At 38.7% G+C, this 24009-nt stretch overlaps 1 protein-coding gene across 16 annotated transcripts in view; it reads right to left on the bottom strand.

Annotated features, from left to right (window-relative positions):
* LOC148936838 (uncharacterized) overlaps window positions 1-24009 on the bottom strand; it is a 115436-nt gene that overhangs the window by 67677 nt on the left and 23750 nt on the right. For 3 of the 16 annotated variants that reach the window (XM_089076929.1, XM_089076930.1, XM_089076931.1), the window contains exon 1: window positions 17453-18733. The exons of 1 other annotated variant lie outside the window; for it this stretch is intronic. In XM_089076929.1, the coding sequence (XP_088933055.1) occupies window positions 17453-17920 (468 nt within the window). In that variant the 5' untranslated portion in view covers window positions 17921-18733. Of the gene's footprint in view, window positions 1-2364; window positions 2428-15646; window positions 16112-16641; window positions 18734-24009 lie in introns of those variants that run through there. 12 more of the 16 variants (XR_016139276.1, XR_016139273.1, XR_016139272.1 and 9 more) reach the window with 12 other exon arrangements.

The following is a 24009-nucleotide window of genomic DNA, read 5'->3' on the forward strand; positions in this document are numbered from 1 at the left end:
TGAAAAGCCGCGGGAATATAAGCAACCACGCAACTTTATATCCGGCAGCGGCAAAAAGCAAAGCAGCTGGCGGAAAACAAAGCTGACAGAGCCGAGATGAAAGAAACTGTTGCTTCTTGGCGTCGACGTAAGACACGAACGTAGAGGGAAGGAAAAAAAAGGGCGGAAATGGTCGCAGGCAAGGGTTAAGTTAATTCGCACGTTCTCGTGAGGGAGAAACAGTTTCCCTTCGATTCGCATCGACCAACCTGAGCAGAGAGAGAGAGAGAGAGAGAGAGAGAGAGAGAGAGAGAGAGAGAGAGAGAGAGGAGAGAGAGAGGGGAGAGAGAGAGAGAGAGAGAGAGAGAGAGAGAGAGAGCATCTTTAATTAAAATTACTTTATTTATTCTTGACACCACAGCGTCGAGTTACAATCACCAGTTGAACTTTGTGAAATCGGAAAAAAGTTCTTCGACGTACAAGCAATCCAACATTTCAGATTTCGTTCGCGTATCTTCTTCTTCACCGCGGTTAAATTTCTTTTCCTTTTTTATTCCCTTTTTGATCTTCTTGTTATTTATGTTCGCCGGGAGACGTAGTGCGGTGTGTCGCGCAGCGCGACGAACAAAGCGGAAACTGAGAGCGAAGCGAACAAAGTAAATCTCGCGAAAGTAGGGATGCCGAGCGTTAATTACTCTTACACCAAAATTTCCCAGCCGGGATTTTTCTGAAATTTACGGAAGCGACGTTTTTCTACGGAAAGCGGTCGCCCGTAGCAATGAACGAGTATCGTTAAAACTTTCCGCCGCGAGTGGAACAAAACGGCGTCGCTTATTTCGAGGTTAAAACGACGCTAGATAGCGCGGAGTTTATCCTTCTAATCGTGGCTTTCTTTCAGTAGACTGCGAATATCGCACACCACAGCTTCAACTGAGAGAGAAAGAGAGAAAGAAAAAGAGAGAGAAAGAGAGAGAGAGAAATTGCGTAAAAATAAAAAATTTCTGTTTCGCGCTTTATATATTCACCAATAATGAAACGTAAAGTAAAAACAGCATTAAAATCAACATGTTATTTAAAAAGCTTTCTTTGATTGTTTAATTGAAATATTTAATTAAATAATAATGTGTCAAGCAGTGTTTATTGTTATTCATATAAACAATTATTTATCTAAATAATTGTCTAGACGAAGAAATGATTTTGTCTTATCTTTATCTAGATGATAAGGATATATATCCTCATTTTTATCTTACAAGAAGTGTTGCACTTTTGCAAGTTATCTAAGTTATATAATTTAAAGTAGATTTAATTTAACCTATACTTTGAATACTTGCAAACTGAATTGTTTGCGAGTCATATAACAGACACTAATTGATACCAGCTAAATAATTACGAAATCTTTATGTATAAGTATGAATCCGTTTAAGTTTTAGGTTTAACTCGGATTTATCAAGTATTTTTCAATCAACACTTATTCAAAGAGCAATCGCGCTGGTACATACGATTAAAATATATGCCAGCGCATCCAATATAAATCATTTAATTATTCAAATAAAGAATTATATTTTGCATCTTCATTTATGCTCTAACCAATAAAGAATAAAAGTTTTATAAAAATATTGTTTTTGTATCTTGTGTCTTACTTAATATTATGTTGCTTAAAATTATCCTTTCTAAAAAGACGCATCGATACTCGCATCTCTCGAAATTTTCTCGAAGTTTATTGTTCACGTTTTTCCGCGATGTTAATTAGTTCTTTCGCTGCGCTAATAGTTCGCGAATAGTTGTCATTGTATTGATCTCACAGCGAGGATCGTTTTGACAATTGTGTATCAAGAATTTGATTTTAATTAAATATTATAGTATAACAGTATTATATTAAATTTTGCTCTTCTGTTGAGAAAGATAAATAGCGCGCGTTTGTAATGGCTAGTTTAGATAAATGATATATAATTTTATCTTTTATCTAGGTAAATTCAAATTTAAGTCATTTTTATCTTACCTAAGATAAATTTAAATGTAATTTATCTCACCTTATCTTTATTTAGATGATTTTAAATCATCTAAGCGCAACATTGGCGTCAAGTAGAAATTTACCAGAAATGCAAATCATTCGCGATCTTACGGGCGCAAGCGTCTAGAAAGATCGAGTGCGAGAGAGTGGCACACTATGGATTTTCGGAAGGGACCAAGGGAGACATGCGTACATACAGCACACAACGTCACGAACGAGCGTTCTTTATGTGCCCGTCGAGCGAATAAATGCACGTACATGACCGAACCGGAGCAACGGACAATGCTGATTCGCTGCAGACCGTTTCTGGAGAGCGACGGAATTCGAGCCGCCACCAGCCGGCTCGCCTAATTCCAAATTTAATAAAGACATACCTGTCCGCATACGAGTGGTGGTGATGGTTGCGAGTGGGGCGACACACAGATGTTTGAGCTTGTAGAAGATTCGCATATAACGGGAGAAACCCTTTCCACTAGCCGTTAAATAACAAGATCCGCAGCGCCAGTGTCGTGAACTACATGAGATATGTACGCGGACGACGGTTTGTCGTCTATAATATACGTCCGTTACGACGATTCTATGAGAGTTTAGAAAGATGGTTAATTATCAATTACGATTAGACGAGATCAAAATGGAAAAAAATCCATTCCACATATCTATTGTATAAAAAAAAAAAATTAAATTTTTTAGAAATTATTCTACAAATCATATAATTCGAAAAGTGTACGAATAATTGATAAACAATTAATGAAACGCGAAATGTCTGTCTAAACCATGAAGAAATCACACGAAAAAAATACAAGTGCAATCGAGAAATAGAATTTCGAAAAAAAAGCAAAGCCCCTTTCTTACCCTTGACTCCAGGCCACGCGCACCCCTACGAGGCGACTCTCGTTGATCTCTTACACGTGGAAGAAATGAGGAAACCGAAAGCCAAGTAAATCTGTTCCAATTCCCTTAGTTCCTTCGCGTCTTGGTAGTCATGTTCGTGCTTGTTCCTTACTTATTTCGTACTTTCTACTCACTGGGTGGCGCGTTACTTATTTCCTTAAGACCATTTCCATTATGCCGGATTCCCCCAACATTACATTGTCCCGGCTATTGTATGACAACTTTCATTAACTTTTTGCCACACGCGATTTTTCGTTAATGTAAATTTATTTCCTATAATGTTTAGATATATCAACGCTAAATCTCTTTAACTTTTCATATTTTACTGCAATGACACGTGATAGATTTTTATTGTCATTTAAAAATTCTTGTATTTCCCAATAAAATTTTGAAAACTAAACGTTCGTTATCTTAATCAGGTTCTTGACATAATTTTCTTTGTCGATTGCGTCCTACTTATCTTGCTATAATAATAAGGATAAAAGGAAATAATTCACCAACGACATGCCGAATTGAATCTTCCTCGAAAGTGTTCGTTCAATTAGACACTCGATTTATTAATCGCTCGGTAAGTCTTTTATCTCGGTGCTTTTTTTCCCCTAGCGCGCGAACAGGAAATCTTTCTCCTCGCACCATTCTTTTTTCGCCAGCCGGGATTCCTACCGATCGTTTTCCCCGTTCGAGATTATCAGTAATTACGAAACTTTCCAAGGGAAACGAATCGTCGCGAGTTTACGAAGTCAGTTATTAATCGCCATCCTCTGAATGCTCGAGAGGTGCCGATTTACCGAATATCTTATTATTCTCGCGAACAGCCAAAGAGACGCCGGAGATCGAATTAATCCGATAATTTCAAAATTAAATTACTTACGCACATAATACCTAATGTAATGTTAAACTATAAATATCTTATTTTTATACTATCTCTCTGCATCTTTTGTAAATGAAAATCTATAATAATAATTGAAAATTATTACTTAACATGTAAGTATTATTATTAAAAACATTCAAATGGTATAAAGGTATCACTACATCGTAATTAACTAAATTAATATTACACTTAATAATATGTGTTATTGTCAGGAATGTTATCTTTGTGAGATACTGAAGATTTTAAAATACTCGTAATTTCAAAAGTGAGTGCTAAATGTTCGATTTACTCAGAATTAGGTTAAATATACAAGTCGCGATGCAAAGACATTCGCGGAAACGCGGAGTGCGATGGGGACAGCGTTGACGGGAATGTGTACTTTCCGTGAATCAGCTCACGAATCGCCTTTCAACAGCAACCTGAAAGGACTTTCGACGATAAGAAAGTTTCTGCGGGACACACGTAGCCGCTGTTATAACCATATACGTCGGTCGTTCCAAGCTGGATGCGTCAAGCTGGATGCGTCAAGCTGGGTACACGCCAGAGGAATGCCCAAAAAGCGTGAAATCCGAAAATCCATAAAATCCAAACCATTTCGTCGCTGCCATTCTCCTTCCTCTATTCCCCCCCACACACACACGCGCGCGCGCGCACCCCCCCCACACACACACACACACATTCTCCAACCAACGCAGTATCTAACCCCTAACTTCCTTCGTCCGTTCCACTCCGCCCACAAATATCTTACCCATCTTCGCGCTCAAAACCCAATGCGTTTAACACGCTCTAGCTTCCTGAACATTTACACGAAATCTCTGTTAAGCTAGAAGCAAACTGAGGCTCACGACACTAAGCGCCGTTCCAAATTTCATTCACATCAAGTCTCCCACTCGGCCGAAAAACCAGGCGATCGTTTTTTCTCGTTTGAATTTATTTTTCCGAGGAATGAAGGTTAGGAAGGTCGCTTCAGTGTTTATACTTGTCTTTATATTTGTTGATAACAAAGAAGTATAATTAACATTTTCACTATTATTAAAATAACTTACGCCACGTAAATCATATGGAACAAGTGACGTATTCCGTCAACACGATCTGTTACGCTAATTACATAAAAAACAAAAATATTTTCCAAAAATAATCCCGAAAGAAATCTCGCGGAAACTCACTTCTGAGCTTGCAACGCCGCATCAAGTACATTAAACCGATGTTTATAATACTTATGAGAACGTAAGGAAAATGTTCCCGGATTAATCTCTAGACAGATTATTTTTTTACGTTTGCGAGAATTCACTATCTAAATATCTGAGTGCCATGCCGCTCTTTTAGAACGAAGTCCATTACATCGTACTCGGCGGCAATCAATACGCGAGTCGTTAAATCCGGAATTCGCAGAGCCAGGTAACCTCCGCGCCGGAAACTCATCACACCTCGATGGGAAGAGAGAGAGAGAGAGAGAGAGAGAGAGAGAGAGAGAGAGATCCACGAAGAAAGAACGAGATCGATGTGGAGAATACGACAGAGAGAGCGGGAGAATGTCTGTCATTCACCAAGTACTGTAAATGCGTAACCGCGTTTCGAAATTCGCTCCAACGATATTCATCGCCAAAATAACAATTGCGAAAGGAGACGGTCCTTGCTTCGCATATATAATTTTCCATCGAGTACTTTGTAACAATTTCCTTCTCGAGCAAAACAAGATTTTAAAGTAAATTAAAAGCGAAAGATTGATCAAAAGACCGAAACTATGTTTTCTTTTTTTAATTTGCAAACAGATAATCAATTAGATCGTAATGGAGAATTGATAGAGAAAGAGAGTGAGAGAGATAGAGGGCGAAAGAGGAAGGACGAGAGGGAGACCAACCAGTTGGTATACTTTTGGGGTTTCGAGCGAATCTAATTAATTCCTGCGAACGATACCGGTAATATTGTTCGATAACGTAGTCAATCCTTCAACTGCAGATCAGAGTCCTATAGACGAGACCACAGACGAGAATGATCTCACAAAGCCAGGAGCTGGTATTGGCTTACCTTTGCGCTTTAACTACTCGGATGCCGTAATGGACGCCGCAAAGTAATCCCGGATAATTAATTCCGAGTTATGATATAGCACAGACCGTTAATATGGCGAGTATGTTTCAATCAACAGTTGACAAGTCACAGCTTTGTATTAAGGATGCAGTAAGTCATTGCGCGCGAGATCAATCGACGTTGTATTACAATTTATCAGTTAAACATGATCGCCGAATCCCTAACACATAAAGCAAAATATGAAATGATGTTCTTGTATAATACCTTTCTCTATAAATCTTTCATTTATTTATATAGTTACAATTGTATTATAAAACAAGAGTTTTCACAATTGTCTCTGGCATTTAATTAGTAATATAAATTATGACGAAATTGTAATGGACAATTTTTGAAAACTTTTTATTTATTTTTCCAAAATTATTTAAACGTATATAGTATAAACTACTTTGATTTGTTATTTATTTTAACGCAAAAAATAAAAGAGACATCGAATTAAAGTACTTAATACTTCAATGACATATTATTCATATAAGAGTTTAAAAAAAAGTTTAAATTCAAACTTAAAAAATTTTGAACATCTTATTAAGAGAAAGAACAAATTAACCAAGACGAAATATCGTTAACAAAATCGGTCGGCCATATAGTGGATTTCTTTCATTTCGTTTTATTTTTCTCTCGTAATGATATCTCTTTCCGTTTCAATTAATTTATTTAATTCAATCTAAAAATAAATCTAAATCTTCGGGATCGCGTCGTTGCGAAAGCAGACGTACACCATGTTGCCCGAGCTGTACTATCGTGGTTAGAGAATAGCGGACGATTAAGGAAATCTGTTCCAGCGTTAAATACAGCCGGCGATTTCGTGTACCACCGTTTTCGTATGCGCACACATTTGCGCGATAAACGGTGCAGGTGATATCGTGTTTTCCAGCAACGCCAGCTTCCATACGAGAACGCACACGTAGTAATACACGAGGACACACACACACACACACACACACACACACACACACACACACACACACACACACACACACACACACACCGCACGCACGCACGCACGCACGCACGCACGCACGCACGCACGCACATATATACACCCGCGAAAGCGCGTGCACGAAAGTACAGTTGAGGTAAGAGAAGTTTTGAGAGCACTAGGAGAGAGAGGTATAGGAGCTCATCGACGCGTCAAAGTGGTCCCAACCAATTTCATAGCGAGGTGAGCAAACAGGGGTTCTCAAGCCCCCAAACCACCGTATAGCGGCTTCCCTTTATATCCAGGAACACGAAACCATCAACCGCGAACGATCAATATCCCGAATTACTTTTCGTCACTCTGAAAGTGCGAATCACCGCGATCGTTTCGAGAAAACCGATCGAATTATACCGGTGCAATTAATACTTTATTAAACGTGAGATTAGATCAGATGCGCCAACTGAACTTATGATAATAGCAAGCAGATTCATATAAACACCTTATTGTGTATTTATTTTTTTGTGTAATTTATTGTGTAATTATTGTGCTGACCAATATTTAGTTACAACGATGGTTGATGTAGTAGCTGTACATGTTGTACAGGTGCGTTAGGTAATGATATTATTCAGATATGCAAACTACAATTCTCATTAATTCTCACCAATATTTCTCGGTAATCCGCATAACAGGAACTTGAGTTGGAGAAACTATCGTGGCATCGCACGATAAATTGCTGGATATTGCTATTAATATCACGCTAAGAATAGCCAATACTTAGGATTACAAGCACGCGCGTGCTCGTTATGATAAATCTATAACCATTTGACATAGAAAATCAAGCTTTATATATTAATACGATCGATCACTTAGTAGGTAAACACATATGGCAGAACATATTAAATTTTCTAAATATACCTCTTTCTGTGGATTTCAATGAAAGATTTCCAGAAAAATGTAATTTAAAGAAATTTTTTTAATTAAAAAGTTTTCATAGTCCACAGTTATTTTTTTAATTGATCTCTCTGAGCGAAGAAAACGTTAAGATCAATTATGTACAAACAGATAAATTCTGAACTGAAACAACGAGAAAATTACAAGCAGATTCGAGGGGCAAAACTTTCGAGCGACAAAAATATTCGCGCGCATTGTTGGTGTTCACGTTCCGGTCTTAAATATATATTATGCCTCCGAATTATAACAAGCGTCCCGAGATTATGCAAATGTTTAATCGCGAAGGAGCCCGCTAATGGGAAGAAATTGCAGCGCTGGCGCCAGATTAAGAGTCACCCCCGCCGTTCGAGCCTGCAGAAGCGGAGCGCCGGGGTAGCCTTCCTAAGAACTCCTTCCTCCCTTAACCGCCCGCACCCCTTTCGCGCCATCATCCTGCTTGTCGGCTCCACCGAGATAAGGATTTAATTTTTGGCCACCTTTAATCCTAATTCCAAGTTACTTGGAAGGCAGGTGCGCGCGCTACGACGGTACTCTCGCTTTTCTCCCTTGCGAGACTTTAACCACGAAAGATGACATACTGGCCCGATGAAATAAAATGGCACCGCGTTATATGTGATTAAACGTTTCATTACTCGTTACTTTACGCGATTATTTATTAGCCGTAAAGAAAAAACGTTTTAATCACAATTACACCACGAACGCTTTGTATATACCGGAAAAATATATACTTAAAAGTAAAATTTATAATAATATTAGTTTTAGCATCATCACAATGGATATTTGTTATATTTTATAATCATTTGTTCTTTAACTATTGTAATTAAATGCTCGGCTACGCATTACTGTTATTCCTGTTCATTTTCACATCACTTTTCGGATAATCACTCTTTTGTGATATAACGGAAACCTTCCACCGTATTTTAATACGGTGTCAAGCGACAAGAGACGAAATTCCTTCCAGGAAAGGCCCTTTACTTTTAATCTCGTTACTTCAATTCTATCAAGGGGATAACACCTATTAATTCGTCCCCAGAATGAACTCGTTAAAGGAGCTCAACTCGGTCGCGATGTAACTTTGTTAAGGGGTATGCGTAAAAACATTCGGTTCGGCCTTTGAATATCCGCCAGGAGATAATAAGGAAATTAATTGACACGAAAAATGCAATTACAATGGAATAAGATATTTGCGCGAGAAGCGGACGAGAAACAGCGAACAATATATCATTACGCACCGAAATATATCTGCTGTATATTTTGAAAAATATAAAGTTCAATTGATCGATGAATTGCATGAAAAGCGAAAAACGTCACAAACGCACAATAAAGTCAATAAGTCATGAAGAAAAAAGGCTTGTTTCAATAAAAAAAGAAAAAAGAGGATATGCACTAGGTGTACAAACTATTTAGGAAATTTCGTATCCGTTTTGGCTCGTTATTTCCAGTTATCCTTGTCAGTGTGATACCGCGCCGATATAGGTGGCATACACCGGCCGTGTAAAAAAGTTACTCTAAAATACGATTTGGTCCGGTAACGAGTGAAAATCGGTTTATTGGATTTACCACGCGTTCCAGTTCGTTTACATAACGGTAGGTATCCGCGGCGTTCTGTGCAATATAAACACAATGTACCGGCAAGACCGGTATTGAAAAATAGCTTACTTTCGGGCTATCTCGAGACATAAGGACACATTTTTACATAATTTTAGCGTGTCCATTCAAGTTTCATAAATGTCCAAACAAGTAACGCAATTATATCATAATAAACATTCCAACGATGAACGCATATCCCAAAAACCTATTAATATTTATTGGTATCGTATCATCACTTCATCCCTCTCAGTATTCATAAAAAAAAAAAAAAAAAAAAAAATATATAAGAGATCGCACAAAAAGAATTCAGCGGATATTGTTGATAAACAATTTATTTTCGATATTCACATGCATTTCCACATAAAATTCCCGAAGAATTATTCCAAAATTAAAATTTCTGGTGCTACACGGCCACGTTCGATTCTTCTTGCGGCAGTCACGTAGCGTGGCGAAATCAACATTGCGCCAGCGGCGCTGACGCGTTCTCGGTCGCATAAACAATTAAGCTAATTGTTAAAGCGACAAACGGGCTTATACGTGCTGTCATGTATATTCCCGGCTGATATACCCGGTGTGCTGGGCGTACCACGCATACTCCACTATGGCAAACATAACGTTGCGGCAACTACTCCGAGTTGCGCTTGCGAGTTGTTCTTGCGCTCGTAAAACACGCATGTATATACACGTGTAACGTGTGCACATACATGGCGTCATTGCATACGAGTGGGTCTCTTCGCCAAATATTTGTCTAGACGAGGAAAGCAACATACGTACGAGTCGCTCTCGTCGTCCACGTGCTCGTCGATGCAAAGTAAGCGTCGATTATTTTATATTTACGAATTTTGACACTTGAATAAAATCTCGCGGTATGAATTAACGCGATGGGATCGATGGTCGAAGATACGTCCATTAACGTCCATTTGTTAATCGATTTGATATGAGTATCTATGGAGTCTATAAAGTCACATGATAGCTAATCGATACGGTGAACAATCAAGTCGAGTTAATAAAATTTATTGTTTATTGAAAGTAAGGAAGGAGAGATCCATTATGATTGTTATCGTAACTGAATAATTGATATTTAAGAATTATACAGAATCATACGCCAAGTTTTATCTATTTTTTTATAAGACGCGTCGTCACGCTCTCTGCTTTTTCAGGATCGATAGCCGGAAAATGGCAGAAAGAAAAATAAATATACGAACTGTAGGACCCAACTGCGATATACGTATATATTATGCACTAGTGAAATGTATTGAATTGATCGATGAACCCGCTAAGGTGCGGCATTATTTCCCCAGGAAATGTGTACCTCATTGTTCCCGCGCGTCTCGCTCGTATTCTCAGCAGTGCATTACGTTTAGTTCGAAACGGAAAACGCTATCGTACGCGGATGTTTATCGTACGCGATTTCCTTTGTTACAAAAAGTAAAAGAAAAAAAAAAAGAGAGCACTCGGCGCCGGTACAATAAATGTTCCTCGCTTAAACGAGTATATGCCAGCCGCGACGTTTCTTTTTTTTCTCTCCGTATTAATTCGCCAGGAAACGTGAAGCATATATTTCTGACATTCTCAAACAAACGCCTCTCCCTTTCATCCCGCGATTCATTTTTTTCATTAAATTAGGTTATCTATACGATGTGTGGCGTGTGTGTGTGTGTGTGTGTGTGTGTGTGTGTGTGTGTGCGCGCGCGCGCGCGCGCGCGCGTGCAGCGACTTTTCAACGTTTTCAAAAAATATGCGACGTGTACGAAGTGTTTGTATACGATGAATAGTATTACCTTGCACCGACGCTAAACGAAGACTTACCGCTAATAAAGCTGTGATATTGAATATGACGTCGGCGACACGCAAATGCAATTTGTTGTAACAAAAATCACACCGCGTTTCAAAGAAGCCAATTAAACGGGATCTAATTATCTTTAATTATATCTCTCCCTTTTACAACTTTGAGACGCATAGCGTCAAACGTTGTTACTCCGGCAATCGCAACAAGATTCAGCTCTTTCATAAATTTCATGTCATCAGAGTATCGACGAGTAATCGAGATAACGATGTGATTGCGTAACAACTAAAGATTGCATTATTACGTTTAGAGCCGAAGAAACTTGGCGCCGCTGGCTCGATTTGATCTATAAGCAGCGTGAGAAAGCTTACTTTAGAAAATTACGATTCTTCGCGATCGCTACGAGGCTACGTTGATGAAATATCTGTTTATCAGTTAACATTCGGAAAATGATTTATCTACGGCTACAGGATGACGAGCGAAGGATAGCGACGCCACGATTACGTGGAGCGTGTCGGAGCATAAAGCAACAAAAATCTCAAAAGCCTTCGAACCCATTGGAGTAGACGTAAAGCAATTTCACAGCGGGGATCAGAAAGCAGCTTGAGCAATAAAGCTTTGCGCTCCTGGAAAAGCGTGATATTATTTAATGCTCGGTCAATCGAACGGCGCGGGAGTGCGGCGCGGCGCGGCGCGGCGCGGCGCGGAAAGTCTTTCGACACGCCGATATGCCATTTATTGAAAAATTCAAATCGGCTGCCGCGTAATTTTTTTGCGAATCGCTTTCCGATCGGCAATGTTTGCGATCGCTAATGAAAGCTCGACATATAATTGAGTGTATCGCGTACGAGCGATATATTTACGCGAATCGTCCATTGATGCACTTCAACCAGTCGCGCTCCAAGTACCGATAAATAAATTGCAAATTTCGTTATTTAGTTTACGCGAGATAGCAGTGCGCCGTATATTATGAAAACATTCACGCAGATTACACAGTGAATCAGGTAGGATATCTCGTATCGGAAAAACTTTATCCCCCGTAACCGTCGCGAGTGGATTATGTGTTTATTAATAATAATTTATATATGTATCTATATGTGTGCGTGCGCGTGTGTGTGTGTGTGTGTGTGTGTGTGTGTATAACCGAACACAGTGATGAAATAAACGAGTGATCGAGTAACATTCCTTCATGTTGAATAAAAATCCGCTGTTAGAAATTAAAAGTATAGAAATTCACATTTCCGGCAACCACTTTGATACAATATCATAAAAATCCATGAAGCAGAGACCAGAAATTATTATAATCTATATTTTTCAATATACCTATACAATGAATAAGCAAAGAGTAACGAGAATCGTAAATTATTTTTAATATTTAATATATGTATATTATTTGCAGAATATTTTTTTAAAAAATAATCATAGTTGCTTATTTCAGCTTTTGATCTCTAAATCGAACCTTCTTTGGTATTATCGTTGGCTCTGGATTCGATAAACATAGCTCTATCTGCGCTCTCTCTCTCTCTCTCTCTCTCTCTCTCTCTCTCTCTCTCTGTCTTTGTCCTTTTCCTCACTGCCAGAAATTACATAGAGGCTTACCTGGCTCACCACAACACCTGCGACTTTCCCATCCCTCCGTTCCTGGGCTATCGATTTTCTTTAATCTCACCACCAAAAAGATCCTCATCGCGGATATTCCAACGTGAGAAACAGCAACTGACGACAATCGACGCTTCTATTATTATTTTTAACTTACAAATTTCTGTTAGCATTCGCGAAGAAACCGAACTTTCACTGTTCCTTTTAGTCGCGCGATTTATGAGAGTTGCTCTTTCGTCTTATATATAGAGAGACACTTATATATGTACGTATATTAAAAATAATTATATATGCACATACATAAACCTAACACAAACTTAATTTTTTTTCATACAGACTTAATTGAAATATTTTTGTTGAATTAATATATGCTCTCTTTTATCAATTCGAATGTTTCATGGATACATAACATCCTTTGAAAATGTAATTTGAAATTCCGCACTTTACGTTTCTATCTTTTCGAATTTACATGATTTATTACATCCACTGTAGATTACTCTTCTCCCACATGTGAGATTTTTTCATAAATTTATATCAATATTGTTATTATTTTGCAATAATATATCGGGAATAGAACGAAAGGCGAGGACGTAATAAACATCGCAGCCGATTTCAGGTGAAACATTAAACCCGTGGTATATAAGATGGACTCATTAATGAAGAAGCAAAAAAGAAGAAGGGTGTCCGCAACTATTCAGGAAGCACTCAAGAAAGTTGGGTTTACAATCAGGTACGTCGAGAGGAAAGGTAAACCTGCCTTCGTTTCGCGAGTTAAAACTATCCGGCGCGGCTAATGGCTCAGAGTGGTCGAATGACACGCGACAAAATAAAATACAGCTTCTACGAGAAGTTCTCAAGCTCGGAAAGACAAACGCGTAGCAAATCTTGTCTTTAGAACTATATAACATTTAAACAATGACATTCTTCCAGTTCGAAGACAAAAAATTTCAAGACAATCAAAAATCCTATCGTAGAATGTGCATTAAAAAGAAAGAATTAAATCCATAAATATCAAATATTTTATCTGAAAAATGATATACTGATACTGAATTAATGTTTACTTTTTTTATATTCTTCTAGAGTGTTATGCAGGTAGAAAATTGTTATTATTCGCGTATGTAACATTATCAATGACGCTGCAAAGAAGAAGATCAAAAGCAACGAGTGGATTTGTCTAGCGGCAAATCCACTTTATTTCAATTCGAGTTAATAACGCAATTCTTCATCGCAATTCTTATACAATTATCTCGAATACATAATATGAATATTATTTAACACAGAATACTGGCAAAACATGCTTTGCCATTCAAAGCCACATCGTCGCACGATCAGTAAATGTATAATGAACAAATTTCTATCGGCTTTTAAGCGTGTCAAAAGGAAGTTGAAAGTCTCGCAAAAACGAAGAAACGTCAAGTCGAAAGGTGACTGGTCGATCTTGCGGTCGCCGTCGTCGTCGTTGTCGTCGCCGTCGTTGTCGTCGCCGTCGTTGTCGTCGCCGTCGTCATCGTCATCGTCATCGTCGTCGTCGTCTCGGCTGTCTCTCCATCGATGTAAAATTACCGTGCAAACGTAATTGTAAATGCTCGCGTAAATATGATTCGCAAAGAAGGATGGTAAAAAAGGAATATGAATATGAAAATATCGAGTTAGTTTTGTCGAAAAACAAGAAAATTACGGAGATAATAAGAATCAATTAACTATCACGGCAAAATAAATCGCGAGAGTAAATTTCAAATTTTGATATTTCTGTATTTTTAATGACGCGCCTCGACAACGAAAATTTATAAATTTATTTAAATTTTCAATGATATACAGAGATAACACATTATGAAATCGTATCATGAAATTAATTTTAAATTCTTTTCACATTTGTTCATGCGCGTTCAGTAAAGAACAATAAATATATGTTATTTATTTTACACTTTCTTTCTGTATTTATTCAAAGAATAAATACTCGGATTAAAAGGTAAAATTTTGACAAGATTGATAACACAATGATGTGTCTTTTTTTTTCAGTCACACCTCCCAGCAATGATTATTGGAGAATCTAGACACGCACCTAATCCTAGATGGGGACTCGATTTTCAGGAACTTTTAAAAGTGCTTCCAAGTTCTAATTGAAACTTTCGATCACAAACATTGCCCTATCTTCGAAGCGATCATAAAGTTGCTTAAGCCGCGGGCTCTCTAATTCCGAAAAGAGATTCAAGTTTAATCATCAGACCGATTTATGAGTACGGAGTACTACGCTGCGCTCCGCGATTAAAAAAGTTACGCGCAATGCTAATAAATATTGTTAAGGGCACCTGTCGAAGATACATTAAATAATTCCAATATCGATTGGTACGTATGTCGAATGAACATGTTGAACTTGACAGACGACGACGCTCGTGATGATATTAAATCGCTCGTTATGGAAAACATTTTCATTTTGTAATCTCGATGACACGTCAGTTTACAACTTGCTTGGCCATCCGAGTCGATAAAAAATGATATAATAAACATAGCCTAATTCCAATATCAGCTAATTTTAATTTTTACTTCATCTTATTTATTTCAGACCGCATTGCAGATATATCCACACGCAGCGTTATATAGCATTACAATAAAAATATTCCTTTTCCTATTTCTTTTTTCTATAGTGATTAAAAGCGTTTAAATTTGTACGAGGAAAATTCTTTTCGTAATATAATTTGCCTTCAATCCATTACGTACGATTCAACATCAACGCGTTTCTCGTCGTTTGAATCTTCCAAGTTATATAATCCATTTAACAAACTTGCTACTTCAACGCAAAGCTTTTATAATAAGTATAGAACCGACGGAGACATTACATCATTAACTATTCGAGTTGGCAACGCGAATAACGCCGGGCGTTATTCTCGCCGCTCGAAAGAGTCGACGGAGAGAGTCTCGCCCTCGAGCCAGTCGGGCGCGAAAGATACTTAAGTAGTGACTTACCGCGATGGTCAGACTGCGGCGGCGGTGGCCGGTCGATTCGGTCGATTCGGTCGATTCGGTCGATTCGGGGATTGGTGTAGACTCGATCGCAATCGCGGCCGAAGACAAAGCGGACGAAGACTCATGACGTTTCCACGGCGCACGGTTTAAAGCACGATGACCCCACTTTTCGCTCAACGCCGATCGTCAGGAAGCCGAGCTGTCACGTGCAATCTATCTATACGCACCGACAACCAGCGTGCCCACGTGACGTGTTATGCACCCGCATGACACACGGACAGGTGCCATCGTGCCAACGCCGGGTCATTCGAAGACAAACGAGACGGCGATATATCGCTTGCGGGAACGAATAATAAATGCGTTGCACGCGACGATGTACATAGAAACTGAATGTAAAATTCGATCACATCGGCAAAAAGGGTTTAATTAATGCCCGTGACGTATTTTATTTTATGTGCTTTATTCCTTATGTGATGCACGCGGATTACCGAGACGATATAATAGAAATATATTGCAAAATATATATAAGAAATTTAATCAAGCAAAGATATAGAAATTTACATCATCAAAAAATAATTTAATCATATTTAAAAATTCTTGTATACAATTCATACATATATTTTAAACTTATAGTAATAAAATAATAAAAATAATGAAAAAATAATTTTACATTAAAATTATTAATTTACTAATTTACAATATTGTCTATTACTATTAACAACATTAATGTAAACTTTCAAAATTATTACAGTTAATTAATTTTCAATTGAGAATAAGAATTATTATCTTTGCTTTTAGACCTATCATACGTTTGGCGACAGATCATTTTTTTAAACGCGCGTAAAAACTTTAATTAAAAATTTGATAAAACTGACGACTAAAAAAACAATTTGCGAGGAAGCGAATGATTCGAGAGATGATTTACGTATAATATTTAATTTTACTTTATCTCTTCAAGACACAAACAGCGCCCAATAAACATGATAACAACTTACTGCAAGGGAATGCCAATTCTTTTCGTTTCATCCCAGAACAGATGATTCCACGTAGGTGTCAGCTAACAGAAACTCGACCATAGAAACTTTTCTGCCGTCTTTCGCCCTTAAAATCCTCAACTAAATAAAAGAAAACTCAACTATCCCGCGATTGCGTTGCAGCAAAGTGACTCGACCTCGTTTCCTATTACCTTCAACGGATGATTTTACGTGGCTGTCACTTAACGAAAACTTGATTCCCAGTGGCGCAAAAATCCTTTGCGTTCTCAAGATTTTCAGGAAGAAAAATTCAAGAGTTTAGTATCGCGTTACACTCAACTGATTACAAATCTCTTTTCCAAATTACAATAACTTTACAAATTTTTTTACATACAAAAATATATTCTGTATAAAAATCAAAAAGCTGAATTATTCCTTTGATAAATTTAAGTAAAATAAATATATCATTTACTTTTGAAAAAAATTTGAAAAGACGTACTTGATATCCCAAACTAATTGGATTTCTAACAATAATCATATGACACAACGTGACGATAAATTAACCAAAGACATTAACAGAATCTGCGAGAGAGATCTTTGTTTCCTTTTACCCGAATTTTTACCCGAAGAAAATCTTTCGAAGACAACAAGAAGTCTCAATTGAGTCTCTTCCGAAAGCGCGTTGCTGCAAGGTGACTCCGTCTCATCTTCCTCATTCTTAACAGATGATTCCACGCGGATGTCACCAAGCGGAAACGCGATAGGCACGCCGGATAACGTATCTAACCCTGAATGATGCTCTTCGCTCGGCATCTACCTCCCTAAGACTTACAGAATGACTCAAAACTCGTAGAGGACCCGCGCGTAACTTTATGCTATCTTCCGGAGTTGTTCGGGATACTAGGGGTTGTTGACTATGCGGATGCCGACGGTAGACTGACGCGGTGGTGGGATCGCTTCGAGGATCGTGTGGGACGGTCGTCGACGATCGGGAGTGGCTCCGGCTCGCTCGCGACGAGGCGCACGCGCACCCCCTGCCCTTCGTTTCCAACCGATCCCTCCAGCTCCTTTCGACTATCCTGTCGTTCAGTCCTGTCGTCCCCTTGCCGCCACCGACCGTTTCCTCGACCCACCCGAACCACCAACGCCATCCAGGAGCACCCTCTAGCGGAGGGTAGGTAGGGTGGGTAGGTGATACGGTGACGAGACACCTATATGTTCGGTATATCGGCTCGATCCGCCGCAAGGGAGGGAAAAGAGCGATGGGGAGAAGGACACTACCACCCGACACTACCACCATCGTAACGTGGAGCGGAAGGGGATGAAAAGATGTTGCCACTGCCTTCGGGTGGACTTGCTTGGGATTTCGGAAAAATACCCGATGGTCTTCCTTCCCCGATTGAAAAATGCGGGCTTTGATTTCTCAGCGATTTCGCAGTTGTAATACACAAACGTTCGACGCCAAGTATTCCGTCGTCAGTTGCATAATCCGTGCTTTTTCGTCATCAATTTTTAATAAATATGAAATATATAAATTGTATCAGGTTTCTCAATTTTCCAGCATTAGTAAATCAAGTTTTACTCATATTTTAGAAATAAAACAGGAAAATATTCCTTCAATACTGCACTTCAATAATGCATCTAACGTGAACCCCAACAATGCGAGGTACATCGAGAATAGCAGCGTACCTAAAATAGCATCTCCGCCAATTATATTCGCCGACAGTCTCCTTGTGCACATGTGATACACGGAAAATCTCAGTTTTCTCGCACGAGCCAGGCGCACATCGTGTTCGTGGTGTTCACCAGGAAGAGCGAAACCTTATCTCCGTCTCCTATCACGACTAATGGAAAAAGATGCGACGCGTCACACGATACCGCGACTATCGAGTGTCGTCGCATTTTGGAGAGGATAATAATAATGCAATTTCGAGATTAGGATCACGTGAGAGGCGATTTGAGTATCCGATGAATAAACATACATCATGCTTGAGTTTATCGTATAATTTAGTAAAGCAAGTGAGAGAGACTTGCTCCAAACATGTATGTGTGCCGCAAATGATCGTACGCATGCGTTCGTATCATTGAGCAAATGGAAACAAAGATTTCAGAATTATTAACAAGAAATTGTAGTATTCACTTTGGTATTAAGAAATAAAGAAATCATTTTGATTATTCGCTAGAAAGTTTTCCTTTTTTAATTCACTTTAAGCTTTTCATGCGTTCACTGTGTTTTGAATTATGTGTTTCGATCAAATAATTAATTTGCAAAATTATAATAAAATATGCCCTAATGCCGTTAGATGAATATGAGAAATTGCTCGATCGAAATTAAAATCATAGTAGTCTGAAGCGATTCCTCGAAACAGACTTCATTACTGCACTTATCGTTGGTGAAATAATAATCCAATTACTGGGTCAGGATCGTGCTCGGACCTACTCGAGTGCGCGATGAATAGGCATCACGGACCGTTCTGTCGCATGATTTAGGTACGGCGTACGAGGGAGGATGACATGTATACACCTTTGTACGCAGTGTCCATTCACAGGGTGAACCGTGTAATCAGGGAATACATCTCTCGAAAGTAAGAGAGAATACTCTAGTTTCTAAACTTAATGCAAAATTTATTATGCGAAATGTAAAATTCGCTTGGAAAAATTACATTATCATATATATAAAAACAAGCACATTCCAAATATTGATATTTTGATTCGTTCATTTTTATAGCCACGTGATTCAATTTTTCAATTTTTTAACAATTACGTTGACAATCTCTACTACCGAGCTATTGAATATATAATTACAAGAAATACAGAGAGCTAAAAAGCCTATTTTGGTTCTCTTGAAATATTTACACTGCCGATCGCAAGAGGTAACTTTTATATTTTGTCATCCCGTTTAATCGGTCCACCTTGTATATATGTACAACCACAAGCGCGCCAGAGTCGTGCGAACCCAATTCGTCACCGACGATGCATCGATGGCGGAACTGGGGATGATGGAAGGGGATGCTAGTTAGAGCCGTATTCATTACAAATTACAGACCGCGAACCGGTTTTATGACACCGCAGAAACGCGAGGAGTGCGGGGTCGGTGTGCCGTCTGTGTTTCGCGGGCTCCCCTTTTAATCCACCACAAATGTTCATTTTCCGGCCAATTATCGCTAATTTTCATTAGAACGGCGGCATAGCGTAGCGCGGCATGGCGCGGCGTAGCGTAATGTCGCGCGTGTTCGTCCTTGGGATGGCACGCGAAAGAACTGATTTGCGTTTGCACTTTTGTGCTTTTGAAGCCGTTCAATCCGTCGAATCGTACATTTCGGCAAGACTTTGAATTAAGGAAATAATTTTCCACTAAATAGCAAGTATCCTGTACTGACGCCTTAGATCGTGTCGGAATTCATTTCCGATGATAAGAGTTTAAGAGTTAAAGAAATAAAATTGTATTATTAATTATTAATGCGCAAATGTTAATTGTTAAGGCTCGGCTCTTTCGCTACAGCCATATTGAATTATGACGCCAGCGAGAAATGACATAGCAAAAAATTTCTCGCGTCGTATAGCTTTATTTTGTACTTTTCCCTTAAAAACATAATATTTTCATATTCTTGAAATTTGTAAAAAATATCAGAAAGTAAGATATCTATCCAATAGATCACGTAAAAGTGTAAAATAATTCTTGAAGTAACTTGGTCACTGCTCAATTATCAGAAACTAGATCTAGTGATCTGGTGATTTCTGGCTGAGCTATTGGATAGATATCTTACTTTTTGGTATATTTTACAAGTTTTAAGAATATGAAAATATCATGCTATGTCATTTTAAGGAAAAAGTATAAAATAAAGTTTATACGACGCGAAAAATTTTTTTTACATGTCATTTCTTGCCTCTGATGTCACATAACCCAGTCGCGCCTCGAGAGAAACCTAGCCTTAAAGGTTACTAGTTACGTGTGGGTGTATGAATAATATTTGAAATTAGTGCGAAATTATTATCATCCTCGAAACGATTTCGTGGCCAAACACCATAAAATCGTGGACACATTCATGCGTGCAGTACGATACATTTCCACGAGATAAGAAAAGAATTACTTTTCGTTGAAATGTATATAATCCGCGTATTTACGCGTGGGACAGTAAAACGTGGCAATCTCGTATCCGGGGTAACAATCATGCTCACGTCACTCGGTTACACACGTACACACAGTTATAAAAAGAGCTCTCCGATCAAATTATAGGATCAGCACCGGCGAGATCAAGTGGAATCAATCGGTGCCAAAAAAAAAGGAACAATTGATTTTTTATACGGCGCGTTTGTAATAAAGGATTAGCTACGCTGGCAATAACCGCCAGGCATTCATTTAGAAAGAAAATAAACTTTGATATTCCAGTTGCGTGAAAAATTGATGTGACCGTTCCACTTCCACGAGAGTGCGAGAGTGATGTATCTTTCATCGAGAGATGTTTAATCCGCCGATAATGTAATGAATAAACTAGACTCATCCCGGGTCACTTAAGAAACGAGTTCCAATTTGTCAGCCGGGAGGCGCCGCGTGGTTATCCTTTCAACACTTTTCCACGTCCCAACTGTGCATGAATATTAATAGCAATTTCGGTGTCATTCTGTCGCGTCCACGAGATCAACTCCTAACCCTATGGAGCCGCGCTAACCCCATCCATTTATTACGCCAAACAGTGATCTGCATATTCTAACGCTGTGTGCAAATTAATTCGTTACCAGAAAACGATCATAACGGACAACGACGTCGACAACCATGTCACTTCCACGTAAAATCCTTTGACATCGGGGAGGAGAGGGAAACGGGGGAGAAGGTGGGGGAGTAGAGTTAGCGTGATGACACCAAACGTGATGATAACGGGACTATATCTAGCGCGAGGCGTCGATGGAACGGCTTTAACGGGCCCGTGGCGTTAAGTTAAGTGCCGTTAAGTCACATCGAAATTATGCGGCACGGCCGTTTGGACAATTTTCCAACCGTTTAAGCCGTAATATCTTCTCGCGGCCCATCTCCCTTGCCCAGCAAGGGACAGCTCGAGAGCGAATGAGTCTTTCAAGCGAGTATATTCGACTATTACAGAAGGCGCCGCAATAACCGCCCCGCTAAACCAGACTGCTCGAAAAATGAATAATGTCGGCATGCAAAATCTACGTTGCAAAAACACATGGAAATTTTCCGTTAATTTTAAAAATGTATTAAAAATCCGACTTCACATTAAAACGATACGCGTTTGTTGTTAGATTAATACTAAACTTCGCACAATTTAATTAAATTTCTTTGCCATAAAAAGCAAACGGAATGTTCGGCACGTGACGAGAAACATCTCCTCGGCGGCACTGCTGCGTGATGTCTGCGTGACTCGGAGTCACTCAGACGCCTGTTTGCACGTAGACGTGTGCATCACGTCAAGTCACGTCGTTTTCGTGCGGAGAGCAGATTTGGAAATTATGCAAATCCGGTGGAGGCTACCGCGTCGCATCAAAAATATTCATTCCGGACGCTCCTTTTTCACTTCAGCCACTTCATCTTCGAGACCCCTTAGCATTTCACCCTAGCATTTTCTAATAAAAAGAGGACGCTTGTATTCGTTAGCCAATGCTTTGCGGCAATAGAGAAAGTCGTCAATTTCTATCGTTTCGCATTTCCCTACGATAGTAGTCTCATTTTTCCCGATTTTCAAGATTCTCTTTTCCTTGAATTTACGCTGTAAATAAAAATTAAGCACATTATGATTACGTACGTGATTACTCATTGAACAATTAGTTTTTTTTTTTTCTTATAAAAAATGGCATTAATGAATATCGAGTCCGTAAATCCGTAAATCACATCTTATTCTTGCGATAAATTCTAATATGCATCTGAGACTTCCCGACGCGTTGCCTCAATAGATTAAAACTCTAAACTGCAATGTTATAAATTACAACGCATCGCATAATTCAATCAGTATTCAATAAGTTTCATTGTAATATATCTGCCGGGACGGAATAGCATACGGGGAAACCAATTTCGCGATAACAAGGATGGTGGTACATCAAAATTTCGTAATGCGTCGCGCGCAAAAATATTTCGCGAATCGTTTGTGCGCGAGGCGGAAAGCAAACATCCATAACGACACATTTCATCAATTCGCAATATCGCTCATAGCTTGAAATTGCGCCATGATAAATCCCGTGGCAAATTACGTGCGGCCGAGCACCTACAGGTTAAATCCATAGTGAAACATTTCATCATTGAAAGGGCGCGCGGCGATACAAGCGCGCGGCGACTGGTAATTTTATCACTCGAACGATCAGCTAAATTAACGTACCTTGCAAATTTATGCGATGCGTGTGGAGAACGATCTAATCCGAAATAAAGAAAAAAAGAAGAGAAAGAGAGAGAGAGAGAGAGAGAGAGAGAGAGAGAGAGAGAGAGAGAGAGAGAGAGACAAACGGAGCGCGCGGCGAAGAGCCAACGATTTACCCGGTTATAAAATTCTACGGTAGATTAAACTGGAGAAACGATAGTCCTGTGCGCGTGACTCTAATGGCTCGACAAACGATACTTTAAAACGCGGCTCGTTGCACGCCGCGTGCAATCCGCGCAACACCTATGAGTAGCTCGCAAATGTAATTTTTTACAGCGGACCAATTGCCCTCATAAATCTTGGCAAAGGGATAAACGTGTGTCGAAGATAAGCCTGGTAATTTTTATCAATTTTCCTCGTATGAATCCTCGTATCTCGTCACGATAAATCTCTCGATATGAACGATGACGATACGTTTGTCTGTCTACTACCACTGATACTCTTTGATCAATTTTCAGTATAGCGAGTGAAGAGATTTTCAACTACGCGTATAAAATTAATAAACACGATTCCTATTATTTTCTCTCGATGCAAATCATACTTTTCAGTTTATTCATAAACACGAGATTTTTGTTTCGATTGAAAATCGAAGAAATTAAATCAATTTCATTTTTACGTTAAGTTTAAACGGACACGATCGATTAATGTAGAAACTACATGCGCAAAATTTGAGTGGAACTTTATAATAATATAATAAAAAAACGTGCAATTAATTAAAAAAAAGTGCTCGTGTAAAAATTTACTGTTATCTAAACAAGTTTTTTCAATGTAAGAAACAATATTAACAATACTATGGAATGTAGTATACTTTTTATGATACATCTTTCTCACTTCAATAATCACTATGCGCCGACGATCTTGAAATATAGTTGAAAGCTAAAGCGTAATATCACACTATTATTATTATCAGATTAATAATTAATTTTAAAATTATTAATGTTCTAAGTCTGTCTTAAAAAACTGTAAACAATTTGTTGCGAAAAATATTATCTCAGCCAATATGCAAACCTGAACTTTCTTACTC

The sequence above is a fragment of the Pogonomyrmex barbatus genome, unplaced genomic scaffold (assembly GCF_055798465.1).
Source record: "Pogonomyrmex barbatus isolate J1 unplaced genomic scaffold, ASM5579846v1 scaffold2, whole genome shotgun sequence".
NCBI classification, from domain to species: Eukaryota; Metazoa; Arthropoda; class Insecta; order Hymenoptera; family Formicidae; genus Pogonomyrmex; species Pogonomyrmex barbatus.